This window comes from Pollachius pollachius, assembly GCF_949987615.1.
Source record: "Pollachius pollachius genome assembly, chromosome: 20".
NCBI lineage: Eukaryota > Metazoa > Chordata > Actinopteri > Gadiformes > Gadidae > Pollachius > Pollachius pollachius.
Genome location: NC_136953.1, coordinates 13907966 through 13922983, shown reverse-complemented (window position 1 = coordinate 13922983; position 15018 = coordinate 13907966). Strand labels below are relative to the sequence as shown.

Sequence of the window (15018 nt, the reverse complement as noted above, 5' to 3'; positions counted from 1 at the left end):
AGAGAGAGGGAGAGGGAGAGGAGGAGGAGGAGGAGGAGGAGGGAGAGAGAGGGAGAGGGAGAGGGGGAGAGGAGGAGGAGGAGGAGGAGGAGGAGGGAGAGAGAGAAAGAGGGGGGAGTAGGGAGGAGGGAGAGAGAGGGGGGAGGAGGAGGGAGAGAGAGAGGGGGGGAGGAGGAGGGAAGAGGAGGGAGAGAGAGGGAGCAGGGGGGAGAGGAGGAGGGAGGAGAGGGGGGGAGGAGGAGGGAGAGAGAGAAAGAGGGGGGAGTAGGGAGGAGGAGGGAGGAGGGAGAGAGAGAGAGGGAGGGGGAGCAGGAAGAGAGTGAGAGAGGGGGAGGAGGAGGGAAGAGGAGGGAGAGAGAGAGAGGGAGGGGGAGCAGGAAGAGAGCGAGAGAGGGGGAGGAGGAGGGAAGAGGAGGGAGAGAGAGAGAGAGAGAGGGGGGAGGAGCGGGAACGAGGACTGTCAAAATTGTAATATGTAACATTGTGCGACACAAACAAGGCAATTGCTTTTTGATGTCGGCGGGGCGGTGGAAACAGCGGCGGGGGGAAGAGACACGCCCCCCCCCCACCCCCCCCCCCCCCCCCCCTGCTGAGAAGTAGGTCCCCCCCCTATAAATCACCGCCGCTTGATCTCACCTAAATGAAAGCTGCGTTCTGATTGGCTGACACGCCATACCGAGTCGTCTGATCTTCGTGGGAAAAGCTGAAGTTGAACGAATCGTGTTATTTCATTTCAAGTATTTTCCTTAACACGCCTGCGTCATCCAGATATATCGACCATTGATCAGCGCTAGAGAGAGCAGAGGGAGGGCTTCTGTTCTGCTAGCCCGTGGGTGTGTCATGCCCGGCACACAACCCTTCGCCTTCACCTGCCGCCCCCCCTTGCGTCCCACACCTGCAAAACGATGGGGTACAATCATGTGGATTGATGCCGTCCATAGGGATTCACTCCAGCATCGGCTGTATGAACACAACCACTCAACCACACAACATGTACACAGCATCGGTCTCCCGCAATGTCTTTGAGCGTATACTGGTGGTGGTGGTGGTGGTGGAGGGTCAAGGATAGGATAACATCCGCACACTTTTCAAAAGGAAAAGTCCAGGTGAAACATAGCGTAATAGCTCCGGGGTCAGGCCTAGCATTCAGCACCCAGGTGAGAATTACATAACGGGGGCTGCGGGCAGATACTTTCGAGGCCAGGGGGGTCATGGCCGTTCATCAGCCGTGGAAAAACAACAAGCAAAAGCAAGGGAAAGCAAAGCCGAGCCGGAGACAAAACTGGGAAGTAGACGTTGAACAGAAAAGGAAGAAAAACATGCGAGGTTGTTGTTTTTTTTCCGCTTGACGTCGTTTGTCCCGTCGGGTTGTATTTTACCTGCCGTCGTTATCGACGTCCAAGAGGCGGAACGCGCCGGCGGCTGTCCGTGTTCGGGTCGGGGACATCTGTGGAGGACAGAAGAAAGGGGGGGCGGGGGAGACGGGAGCGGTTATGGAAGGTCTGGGACGCGGCGCGCGTATAGAAACCGAGCGCAGATGTCAATAACGGAGGCATCGCACCATACACACACACGCACGCACACGCGCATACACGCACGCACGCACACACAAGTAGACAAGTGCACTAACGTACACCGAATTAATGAGGTTTTTTCGCCTTGTTTTCTGTCTGTTTTAAACCGTCGAGAGAATTCAATGATTCAACACATGGATTTAAAAGTGAGGGAGCTGGTTCGGGGGTGCGAGTTGAGGGTGGTGGGGGTGAGGGAGAAGCAGTAGGAATACGAGAATGCAGAAGAATGGGAAGAGGGAGAGAGTTAAGGGATGCGTTGAAGAGGAGGAGGTTGAGAAGGGGGGAGGGGTGGGGAGAAGAAGGAGGCGGGGAAGGAGGGAATGCTGAAAAGGTGGTGGAGCTCCAAGCCCAGTGCTTGGGCAATCAGGCAATGAGTCAGTCATGCTGTGCAAGAACATTTGGTCTCCCTGTAGGGTGAGGGGGGAGAGGGAGGGAGGGGAGGAGAGAGTTTATAGTAAGGGAGAGAGGGAGAGAGTAAAAGTGAGTGAGTAAGACAAAGAGCACACCAGAGAGACAGACAGAGAGAGAGTAATAGAGACAGAGATAGTGAGAGAGAGAGAGAGAGAGAAGTGAGAGACGGAGAGTGAAAGATGGAGAGAGAAAGATCATGAAAGGAATACAGAGATTGAGAATGAGAGCGAGAGCGGGAGAGAGAGAGAAGCTTGTCAGGGTCCAAAGTGCAATCAGGAGGCTTTGTGCCGTAACGGCTGCATGACAGTGATTTCCCTCTTCTTCCTCCTCTTCTTCTTGCTGCGTATTCACTGGCAGATAAAAAAGGAGTAGGGTGGAAGGGGTGTGAAAAAAAAAAGAATAGGAGCACCACGACTACTCCTCCTCCTCCTTCTCCCCCCTCCTCCTCCTCCTCCTCCTCCCCCTCCTCCTCCCCACCTCTTCCTCCCCCTCCTCCTCCCACCTCTTCCTCTCCCCCCCACCCCGTCCTCGCACCTCATCCTTCTCCCACCCACATCACACCTCCTCCTCCTCCTCCTGCACATCCACCCCAGCCATTCACCAACACGGTACCGGGAGGAAGTTCTCTTGTGTGCGTTTTCTAAGCCATCGACCGGGAGCGCCGAAAAGCGGGCGAGCTGATTGGCCTTCGAGGCCGGGGAGAAAAGCTCTTCACTTAATGCTAATTGCGCATTCCGCCGCAATTACCTTGCTGTACGTGATTTGGGTAATTACAGTGGGGCTAATTGCGAAATGTGCCTTTTCTCAGCGTTCGGGCGGAGCTGCTTACTAAGGGGGGGGCACCAGGACACAGCCCCACCGGGCGGACTTTATCTTTGAAAAGGACAAGGAGAAACCGAAGACCGTCACCCTGCAGATGGCTCTGTGTCAGCGAGCGCGACCTTGTTTAGAGCTAGCATCCATGTGGAAAGCTAGCGCTAAACAGGGTCGCGCTCGCTAACACAGAGCCATCTGCAGATGGCTCTGTGTTAGCGAGCACGACCCTGTTTAGAGCTAGCGTTCCACTTGGAACGCTAGCTCCTCTTTGTGTGCGGTACACGCGGCATCGTGCCGCCGTGAGCGATAGCTTCCCTTTGTTTGGAGGACGAGCGCTTTCCCGCCGTGACGCTAGACGTTGGCAGCCCGACCCGCACTTTGCCTACCTGTCTAGTTCGCTCTGCGCGCAGCTCTCAATTCAAAGAGAGCTTTATTGGCATGGGACATAACCGACGGTTACATTGTCAAAGCGGTTGGCAAAATGTCAACTTAGGGAACTGCTTCTATCACAAGGTATAATAAAGGATAATATACCGGCGATGTATGTGTACAATATATAGGAGCGAAAGCATGGGTGAGACAAAAGCTGAGAGAGAGAGAGAGAGAGAGCGACAGATAGAGAGAGAGAGAGAGAGAGAGAGAGAGAGAGAGAGAGAGAGAGAGAGAGAGAGAGAGAGAGAGAGAGAGAGATGGAGATGGAGAGAAGAAGGGGAGAGATAGGAGTAAAAAAGTAAGGGTGAGAAGTAGAGGGAGAGAGAAAAAAACGAGGAAGTGGAAAATTAATTGAGGAGGAGTTAGAGGAGAAGGAAGTGCAAGGGAGGGAGAGGGAGGAGAGAGAGAAACGCAGGGGGGGGGGGGGGGGGTAGAGGAATAGAGGTTGGAGACAACGCCTCCATGGACCGATGGCACATATAGTTGGCTGTGTTTTACTAATGGACCCCATCGCTCACCCACACCCCACGTTACCGTGGCAATGGCCGGTACTCAGCTCCTAAAGGGGAACACGGAGGACAAATGGGATGACAGCGGTGGACTAGTGCGGACCCACAAAAACCAAACCGACGTGCAGACGGTTGCTTGTCCCAGTTTTTGTTGGAAAGATGCCTTGTGTTTAGACGCTTCATATCGTTTTATAGAGTGTGTTTGTACGGTGTGGTTGCTATCTCTCTAATGAATCCCGCTCTACTGGTTCCCTCGGTCTCTGATTGAAAACGTTGAGTTTGTGGAGGCTGAGGGGAGAATGGATCGGAATGGAACAGGTTTTGGGCAGTTTTGTCCGGATATTACCCAGCAGACAGTAAGTCTTCTACAGTGCAGCCAGCATACCTGAAAAACTAGCCGAGTCCAACCTCAGGGAATAAATGTGTTCTGAAATCCTAATATGATTTTCGGTTGTTATTTTTGTTCTACCGCCACATCGCTTCCCCTTGAAATATAAAGCAGAGTCGGACAATCGGTTTATTTAAACAGCTTATGAATACTCTCTGTATGCAAGTCAGTATGCAAAGTGGCCGCTGTAGCATTATGCATGCCGGCCCTATATTTGAATACGTTGTTCTGCTCCTGAATCCGTAAGAGTAGATGGACGAAACAGAGACACTGAAGTCTGCGACAGGAGTTCCGTTCCTTCACGTATATTGTGAATAGCATTTGTATTTGTATGCAAGTTTGTCGTTTCATGCGATACTGCGATCAAGGGCAGAAATGTCTGATGAATGTATGAATGATGAAAAACTATGAAATAATGTTTTTTTTATCGATATTATCGATATTATTTGGGCCATGATATGTTTCATGGCCCAAATATTTCAACCTCTAAAATATTTACTAACCTTTAAAACATTAGTTAATCCAGTAATAAGTATTATTAAATAGCTTCAGCATTGTAGATCCTGTTAAGGTTATGGGTTAACCCTATCACTATTACATAATGTATACATTAATACACGTCGTTAACATGAACACCATAAGTTCATCCATTAATTAATAAATTACCATTTCCAAATGATAACTAGACCATGAGTTAACCGTTACTTTACTGATAACTAATTGTAATTAAGTGTTCCCCAACATTCAAACCAAAAACCCATCCTTGCATTACTTCTCCTAACTTAAACGACAACAACCTAACCCATTCTTCCCTGGGTGCATATCTATACAAATTTTATCTATAAGCATTCCCAAATGTTCAACTAATTGGGTTAGAAGAAGCCCATTAAGAGGAACAAAGTAGCCATGTTCATTAGATGTAGGAGATATTTAAACTGAAACGAGAAGGAGGCGATGCCGAGAGGAGACTGAGGAGGGGGGGGAGAATAATCAGGTCAACCGACGGCTTATGAGTGAACTCTGGGAGACCTCCTCAACGCAAGGTGAACTCTGTTCCCTGTTGTAGCTGGGGCCATTAAGAGAGAGAGAGAGAGAGATGGATGGAGAGAGAGAGAGAGAGAGAGAGAGAGAGAGAGAGAGAGAGAGGAGAGGGAGAGGGAGAGAGAGAGAGAGAGAGAGAGAGCGACCGAGACAGAGAGAGAGAGCGACAGAGACAGAGAGTGAGCGGGAGAGAGTGAGAAAGAGCGGGAGAGAGAGATACAGAAATAGATCGAAACAAATATCGTTAGAAAGACGAGGAATAAAACGAAAAATGAGGACCTTGGCGTAAACAAGTGCTTTCTGAAGACACCGCCGATGGGGGAGGCGTGGGTGTGTGTGGGGGAAGGAGAGGGGTGCCTGTCGAACCCGCACGACCCATGAACCACCACTAACTCTCCCTCACACACACAGGTACACAAGCAGTTACACACACCCCTTCACGCCTAGTCGTTAGCGACGCATGGCGTCCTGAGAGTCCTCGCGATGTACAGCGATGGAGGCCCGGGAAGGTGACCGGGGCGTTGCCACGACAATGAAAATTGACGGCTCTTGGAGGCTGAGCGGTCGCAGTGTGCGGTGTTGACACTGCACCTAGGGGGACGCAGCCGTGTGTGTGTGTGTGTGTGTGTGTGTGTGTGTGTGTGTGTGTGTGTGTGTTTGTGCGTGCTAGCGTGCGTGCGTGCGTGCGTGCCTCTCTATTGTGGGCGACCTGGAGACCGGTCGCCCGACCAGGGCTTCAGGGAAAAGACAGACAGTGCGTCCATCCAGCAGCTAGCTTCAGGAGCTAAAGAGCTACACCGGTGCTGCCTGTGTTCGCTTAGTGCCTGAAGCTAAGGCGGTAAGCGTTAGCTAGTGACTGGCCGAAGGAGATGCTAATCCAGAACCTAATGGGCCCTGCTCGTTATCTGATAGTGCGTGTGTGTGTGTGTGTGTGTGTGTGTGTCTGTGTGTGTGTGTGTGTGTCTGTGTGTGTGTGTGTGTCTGTGTGTGTGTCTGTGTGTCTGTGTCCTCTCTACCACAATGACATATCCCCCCCTGGAACAGACCCCCCTAACCCAAACACACACACACACACACACACACACACACACAAACACACACACACACACTGCCCCAAACACACGCACACACACCCCCTCCCAGACTGAATGGGATCAACCACGATTACTCTCCCGTCTTTACATAGTTAGTGGCTTTTCATTAGGGGGCTCTTTTGCATGTTTAAAATTTTCAAAAAGAGAACAAATAAAGCATGTGTGCGCTTGTGTGTGTGTGTGCACGTGTGTGTCTGCACGTGTGCATGTGTGTGTGTGTGTGTGTGTGTCTGTGTGTGTGTATCTGTCTTTAATACAGTCACGGCTCATTAAATAGCAATAGGAAATCTGGCGCTGTAACACTGACGGGCAATATGGGTAATTGCTTAAGTACCCTGTAGTCCTCTTCCAGAGACAGCGCTCCACTAGACAGCTCTGCCACTTCCTGTTTCAAGGGCACCACGATAACTGGACCTCCATGGGGCTATGGTGATGAGAACTGCAATCAGATCCATCATGCCTATGGATGGATGTTAAAAATCGCTTCTCTTAGCATCTGAAGACGCTCGACACGAAAACAAGTAATAGAGCGCGAGAGCGAGAGACTGACTGACTGACTGATGGAATGACTGACAGAATGACAGAGAGAGAGAGAGAGAGAGAGAGAGAGCAGAAAAGGGCATAAGAGAGCAAAATTTTAAAACCAAAACAGCTCCTACTCCCTCCCTTCCATCAACGGTAACAATCTGGACATTGTGCTGGTTTGGTGGTTTGCACACAGACGTTTTGAGGGGTAAGATTCAACTTCAATGGACAACGCAATTGGTTTCGCCACAAGCATCGGAAAATATCCACATTCGGCACAATGAGGGTACGGAAATGAATGGCTGCCTCCCACTAGTCCGCAATAAAAACCTTGGAAAATTCAACCCCTCATGACTTTTTCAGTTAAATAAAACAGTCAAACGGGGCCTCCCAAAAGACATAACATACATACCTAATAACATGGAACACACATCGACATAGAAGACAGAATCACAAAACAACGGAAGAGCCGGTCAGTCGGAGATGAGCCGTGAGCAAACTGAAATCCCAACGAGGCGAGCTGGCACAGCCAACCAGAACACAGCCTCACAGTCCCTCCCCTCACTAACAGCCAATCGGTGGCTCTGCCATTTCTTCTTGCATATTACATACAGCTCCTTTAAGTGGCGTGAGCACGGTGGAATAGGGGGGTTTATGGGGCTTGTTAAAGCTAGAATAATGACCTGTTATGAAGTGAGGAGGGGTAGGTGGTTCAAGGTATGAGTGTGGTAAATGGTAAATGGAATGCATATAAATAGTGCTTTGCCTAACCAGCGGCCATTCAAAGCGCTTGACAGTTATAGAGTGGCAAAGTCATGCCCCTTCCGGTAGAGCCCATAGGACCTATGAGATCGAAAAGTATGAATGGGTTTCAATGGAGAGAAAGTAATTATTTTCTGGTCCCAGTCTTTATATGCCCCGGCTTACACATGTTTTTTGTGGATTTAAATGATAATTTTTCATGCAAAGAAAACTAAACATTTTTGAGTTTGATAATGTTAGGTTTTTTCCAAGGGGAGGATAAAAGCATCAAAAGAGGTGAAAACCATTATAAGTTGGGGCATGTGGAGAGTTTCAGTTATGCAGATGGGGAGATTGTCGGTCTTGTCCACGCCAGTCGCAGGGAGCGTGATGGCACATACGAGACATGTAGTCTTTCTCATTGTGTTTTCTCTACAGCCTTTAACTGAACAATTGTACAATAAACGGTCAAACTCTTGACATGAAAAATTATCATTTAAATCCACAAACAACATATGTGTAATCCGGGGCATATAAAGACTGGGACCAGAAAATAATTACTTTCTCTCCATTGAAACCCATTCATATTTTTCGATCTCATAGGTCCCATGGGCTCTACCGGAAGGGGCGTGACTTCGCCGCTCTATTGGCGAACATTCACCCATTCATACACACATTCACACACTGTTTTGCTGAAGGACCCCTGGACACTCAGCTAGCAGTGTGCCAGGGATCGAACTAGCAACCTTCCAGTTGCCAGTCAACCTGCTTAACAGTAAGGGTACATTAATGAACCATGAATAATCATTAGTTAATGCAGAATAAAGCATTATTATGTAGCATCAGCATAAGGATCAGGGTTAGAGCTACATTATTTAATAATTTATAAATGAATACCTCAGCCAACATGAACACCATGTTCAGTAGTCTCAACACACTATCTCCTGAGCCACTGACGCACACTTTGGTGTAGCATGAGATAACACTATAAAGCACTCAGAGATCTTACATCTCCATAACGTCACCCCACCCCCACAAACAATGAGCCTCAACAAACTTTTCGGCAAAGGTCAGAAGCATAAAAAATAAAGGATTTAAAACCCTAAAACTAAAACGAAAACAGAACCCTGATGTAACTTGCAGTTTATCCCGCTGCCATTACAAAACGTTCAAGAGTCTGAGGATGATTTATTTAAACCAAGCGGGAGACAAAACAACACACCTAACTGTAAATACACATCGCCGCTGATGAAAATTGTTTCACTTTCCCCAACAAACTTGCAGAACTTCAGAGCCGTCACCCGCGAGAACGCAATCCATCACACTAAACCCAACCAAATTGATTGCTCGTATATCATTTTCACTCATCTATAAACCAGATCGCCTTTCGCTCCCTTTCCCAATCCCCTCCGAAGGCAGTGTGCGATGTTTAATTCCAGTAATGAAATTTAAAAATGTGCACGATGTGCTTGATCCCCCCCCGGGGTGGCCCCCCTCCCTGGGCAATACCGTTAACGGCCCCTGGGGGGGGGGGGGCGTAAAACTGTTGATTTACAACGCTGACGGATTCGCGCCGCTAACTCACTTTGACCCGGGAGTTAACCAACGGCATAACGGCCCGAGTTGCAAGCAGGCAAATGAAAGAAACGTGCGGTGTCTGGTTAGCATTGCGCTCACTTCCTCCCGAAGTCAAGCGTAGTTCCGCGTTATTTATGTTTTCTTGTTTATCGGAATAAACCGGGGGGGGGGGGGGGGGAGCAACCATTCGTTGTACCTGTAGAACCTGACAGACCCATGAACCACCACTAATTCTCCCAGACACACAGGTACACAAGCATTTACACATACACACACACGCACACACACACACACATATACACAAGCAATTATAAACATACACACACACACAGGTACACAAGCATTTACACATACACACACACACACACAGATATACACAAGCAATTATACACACACACACACACACACACATGCACACACACACGCGCACGCACGCACGCCCAGTCGTTAGCGACGCATGGCGTCCCCAGAGTCCCCTTGATGTACAGCTACGGGGGCCGGGATGCGGTCGGGGCGTTGCCACAACGATGAAAATTGATGGCTCTTCGGGGTTGAGCGGTCGCGGCGGCGAGGTCGACACCGCACACCAGGGAACACGGCGGGGGGTGTGTGTGTGTGTGTGTGTGTGTGTGTGTCATTAGAGAAGGTCAGGTGACACCCCGTGGGGGAGCGTGATGGATGGAGCCGCCGCCGCTGTCAACAACCTCATTTCCTTAATTGTTTTCTTTGTTCAAAACTTTGGTAACACTTTCCAATAAGGCTCCATTAATTAACCGTTAATTAACATTAGTTAATGTAGTTAAGCGTTTACTAATAGTTTGTCCACGGGTAACTAACATGTCTAATTTCTACTCAACATGGTGTTCATGTTAACTAAGGTATTCAATTCTACATGAATTAATAGCATAGCTTTAATGCTAGCCCTGTGCTGAAGCTACATAATAATGCTTATTACTGCGTTAACTCATGTTAATTCATGGTTCATTCACGTACTGCAGAGTGTCACCTAAGCTTTCAGCGAGGCCTGAAAGGAGTGGGCAGTGAGACGCACATGACACACCGAGCCGACAGTCAAGAACAGAGCTGGCATAAAAAAAAACAGCCCTAGGGAGAACCCTCGTCACCGAGGGTGATTATTATTATTACGACGATTGACGATTCCCGTACAAATTCTTCAACGGTAATTCACTGAACTAATTATAGATGAGTATCACAGCATGGGAATTAATTGGATCGTAAATGCATTAGGTTTGCTTGTTGAATTTTCCCTGCCCACGAACATGAACCACCTACAAAACGCGTGAATAATTGCTGTACTTAAAACTACGGTACAGTAATACTGAAGGAGATGTCTTCAGTTTCAAGGTCTCTGGAATAAAACGTGTCCATGAACTGCATTTCTAAAAGCCCTTTTCTACTTTTGTGGCAACTCACAGAGCCTCATAATTACACACACACACACACACACACACACACACACACACACACACACACACACACACACACACACGTCCAAGAAACCTTGCGCAGAGACACAGGCAGGCAAAACAGAGTATTGAACCAGCAATCCCTTTGGTGTTGAGACCTCCTTAGATACATCACTTCAATCATCTGCTCTTCTTCTGGCTTAAAAATGTATCTCCCACTTTATCCTTCCCCCAGAACAGACCCGCACACACACACACACACCCGCACACACACACACACACACACACACACCTGCAAACACACACAAACACATTTTAATATTAAAATATTCTAGAATTCCCCATACATCAGGGATTTAAGCACAGTTAATCCACATCCTTGTGGACTTAACTGTTAATAACTTAACCGCCCCAGATTCCCAACCAATCCCAGTCTAACACACTGGTTAGATGGCGGTCTTGAATTGTGCTGTAGGCCCAATTATATCCCATAGCACTGGATTTACCTGTAAGTCACCAGCTCACTCACTAAATCACTTGATTGTTCAAAGTCGCGCCATATCCAGCACCTAAGTCTTTCATTTACATTACGGCTGCATTCTATTTGAACGCAGAAGTCGGGAATTTCAACGGCAACGCCACCTGAAGTTGGATTTACGACTAGGGATGTCGGAAGAACCTCACAACCCTGTCTGCAACTTCCAAGATGACGGCTACGCTCATCAACAGATGTGAACGCTGTGATAATATACTATTTACTTATTTGTGTATTACACACAGTACTGTCCAACTTTATCCGTGGACGTTGCTACCTGTATGCGCAGTAACCAACTGGTATCGCTAACAATAGCTAAACTAGCAAACAATGGCTAACCATGGCTAACCACGGCTAACCATGGCTAGCCCTGGCTAACAATGGCTAACCATAGCTAACAATGGGCAACCATGGCTAACAGCGGCTAACCCGGCTAGCACAGTTATTGCTAATGCCTTCCAACTCCGGGTGTGACGTCACACCCGGAGTCGACGGCATTCCGGCACAACTCCGAGGTCGGAGCGTTCCCTGAGCGTAAACCTCAGGGGACCGCCTCGCGCTCCTCACCTGCGTCGTCCTGGGCAACCGGTGGCGGCGGAGGCACCGGGGCCCTCGGGCCCCCGTTGTCCCCGTACTCCCCCCTCCTCCTCCTGGCCCGGTGTTCCTCCAGCCGGACCTGGAGGTCCCACGCCACCTTCTGCAGCTCCCTCAGCTGGCCCTGAAGAGGAGGAGAGGAGAGGGAGGAGGTGAGAGGAGGAGGTGAGGAAGGGGGAGGGGGAGGAGGTGAGAGGAGGAGAAGGTGAGGGAGGAGGAGGTAAGAGGGGGAGGAGGTGAGAGGGGGAGGAGGTGAGGGAGGAGGAGGTGAGAGGGGGAGGAGGTGAGGGAGGAGGAGAGGGAGGGAGGAGGTGAGAGGAGGAGGTGAGAGAGGGAAGAGGTGAGGGAGGAGGAGGTGAGAGGGGGAGGAGGTGAGGGAGGAGGGGGTGAGAGGGGGAGGAGGTAAGGTGAGAGGTGAGGGGGGGAGGTGGAGGAGAAGGAGAGGAGGAGGAGGAGAGAGGAGGTGGTGGGGGGGAGGAGGAGGTGAGGGAGGTGGAGGTGAGAGGGGGAGGAAGTAAGGTGAGAGGTAAGGGGGGGAGGTGGAGGAGAGGGAGAGTAGGAGGAGAGAGAGAGGAGGAGGAGGAGGAGGAGGAGGAGGAGGAGGAGGAGGAGGAAATGAGGGGAGAGGAGGTGAGATTAGGGGGGAGGGGTGGTGATGGGGAGGTGGTGAGGAGGAGGTGGGGGGTAGGAGGAGTAGGAATTGATGGAGGAGGAGGAGGAGGAGGAGGTGAAGGATCGTGAGTGTGGGGGTCAGCGGTGGACACATTGGGTCGGTGGTGGGGGGGAACATGGAGGAGCCATTGGAATCAGTGGAGTCAAAATGAATGAATATGGATTATTTTACAATCATGTACTTTTCGTGTCTCTCTTTCTCCGTATATATCTATACAATATAAATATGGCGTGTTCAATACAACACACTAGATAGGTTTGTGCGTGTTACTTTATCGATATTTATCTCACTGTCCAGTGTCCACAGATTATTCCATTTGTTCATAATATAGCATACAGCTCATTCGTTCTTCTTCCAATTTGCAGGGCCGGTGCACCTTTACAACCCAGTGAAGTCTATTTTTATCTGTCTTCACCTGAATGTCCAAGGACGGCACTGTGGGCGCCTGGACATCTCCACCATAGGGGGCCCCTCGAGAAATACAACGCTGCTAGCGCTGGAAAATCACTCTCTCCTGTCGCTGCATTCTCTCTATCTCTCTCTCTGTTCGTACACTGAAGGGTCTCTCTCTCTCCCTCTCCCTCTCTCCCTCTCTCACTCTCTCTCGCTCGCTCTCTCTCTCTCTCTCTACCGCAATGCTTAGGTTCACAGATAGCCCACACTCTGCTGGCCGGGACGTCACTGAAATCAAAACAAATCAGTCCTGTGTATCAGTGGACCGTCACACACATCGATATCGACCCCTCTGTCTCCGTGCTTCATGACACACGGCGAGGGCCCTATAGACTCTATTTAACGTCAGCTGCATCAGCGGCCGTTGCCGTGGCACCAGAGATGATGACCGCACGGGAACCGGTGCTAACCTGGCCTCCTTCTACTCCTTTGTGTGTGCGTTTGCGTGTGTGTATGTGTGCTTGTGTGTGTGCATGCGTGTGTGCTTATGCGTGTGTGTGTGTGTGCTTGTGTGTGTGCGTATCCATTTGTTTGCGTATGCGTGTGTGCATATGCATGTGTGTGTTTGTGTATGCATTTGTGTGCGTATGTGTGTGTGTGCGTATGCACATGTGCGTATGTGTGTGTGCGTATGCATGTGTGTGTACGTATGCATGTGTGTGCGCATGCGTAAGTGTGTGTGCGTTTGCGTGTGTGTGTGTGTACATTCGTGTGTGTTTGTGTGTGTGTGAGGGAGTGTGAGTGTGTGTGTAAAGCTGTGACCAGAGTCTTTACATCTCCCTGCAGAGAATTTCTCATTAATAATGGAGCCCGCAGTAATATAGTTGGCTGTGGTCTGATAGGGATGGTTAGCTTTCTGGGGCTCACAACTTGCACAGCCAGATTCGATTTGCTGGAATGCGTTATTGGGAAGGGAAGGGAGAGGGGGAGGGGGAGGGAGAAGGGGGGGGCTTAGGAGAGTACGCTTTCGATCGCGTACCAGAGAGTGCACATTGGGTTTAAATGTTGTTATTGCTTGTTGTCGCTTTTTCTCGAACCTTGTCTGAAACTATCACGTCATCAAGTCATCCTACATGGTATGTGTGATTCACATGTGACAGGAAGAGTTGCGATGGACGACGCGGCATTGTGAACCTGACTGATCTAATCTCATCATCAGTCACCGCGCCGCCATGACAATATGACGAACTGTGGTCGGGGTCGCAGTACAGTCTGAACCACGAGAATACGAACCTCGTGAACTCCCAGCCGACAGAGCGCCAGGCGTCAGCGTGAAGCACCGACGACTCGTCAGCCAGTCCTGGCGCCGGGGCGACAAAATGTTTGGCGAGCGGCTTATTACGCAAATGGCGCCCGGTGGTTTGTCCCCGAGCAGAGCCAATCACGGTCCGGCGCCAACAACGCTTAAGCAAGTTGGGAGGCGGCGTAGAAATACTAATCTGTAACATCTGTCATCCATCATGGCGCGCCAGGGCCCGCCATGATGGATGACATCATCGCCGCCGCCGCCATGATCGATGACATCCCCACGCCGCAACACAGATCGGTGACATCATTACGCCGCCATTATTGACAACATCACCGCGGCCGCCGTGATCGGCGGCATCACAGCGCCGCCACCATGATCGGTGACATCACCGCCGCCATGGTCGATGACATCATCAACACCAGCGCTTCGAAACCCAGAAGTGTCGAAAACGTTCCCGTTACTTTCCCCAGCAGTGGGTTCCTTAAGTACAACTTATTTTTAGAGTTCTGCTTTACTTCAGAACTTGTCGAACACCGTTACTCAGGCCAGCGGACAAACGAGGGGGGGGCGGTAAACCCGCCATGTCAACGCAGACACATTGGGAACGGAGGTCGCGCCTCAGCCCGGTTCTGCCAAGACGCCCCCGGCAGAGAGGACAGGGCTACACAGACGGTGTCAGGCGAGGAGAGGCCCGCAGTGGGGTACGGAGGGCCGGGTGGATGGAGGGCCACCGGAGGGGGACTGAGACCAGGGGATCGCTCAGAGGAAAAGGGCCGGACGGGAGACTTTGATGCAAAGTGAGAGACCTTAAAGGAATACTTTGATTTGCAAAAAAAGTTTAAAAAAGAAAATTCCTTTCAGTTTTCCCCACTTTAAAGCTCCCACTTTTAAGTTTTCCTTTAAAAGTGGGAGCCTTTTTTTTCAGATTTTTGCACCATGAATAGCGATACATATATGAGGACAGTATAGATAGGAACC

The 15018-nt window shown here is 50.0% G+C and overlaps 1 protein-coding gene across 1 annotated transcript in view; it reads right to left on the bottom strand.

Annotated features, from left to right (window-relative positions):
- LOC307091198 (glucosidase 2 subunit beta-like) overlaps positions 1-15018 on the bottom strand; it is a 41417-nt gene that overhangs the window by 18629 nt on the left and 7770 nt on the right. Inside the window, exons 6-7 of the mRNA XM_079758123.1 lie at positions 11639-11789; positions 1380-1447 (exon numbers count right to left, since the gene is read on the bottom strand). Of these exons, the coding sequence (XP_079614249.1) occupies positions 1389-1447; positions 11639-11789 (210 nt within the window). The 3' untranslated portion in view covers positions 1380-1388. The remainder of the gene's footprint in view (positions 1-1379; positions 1448-11638; positions 11790-15018) is intronic.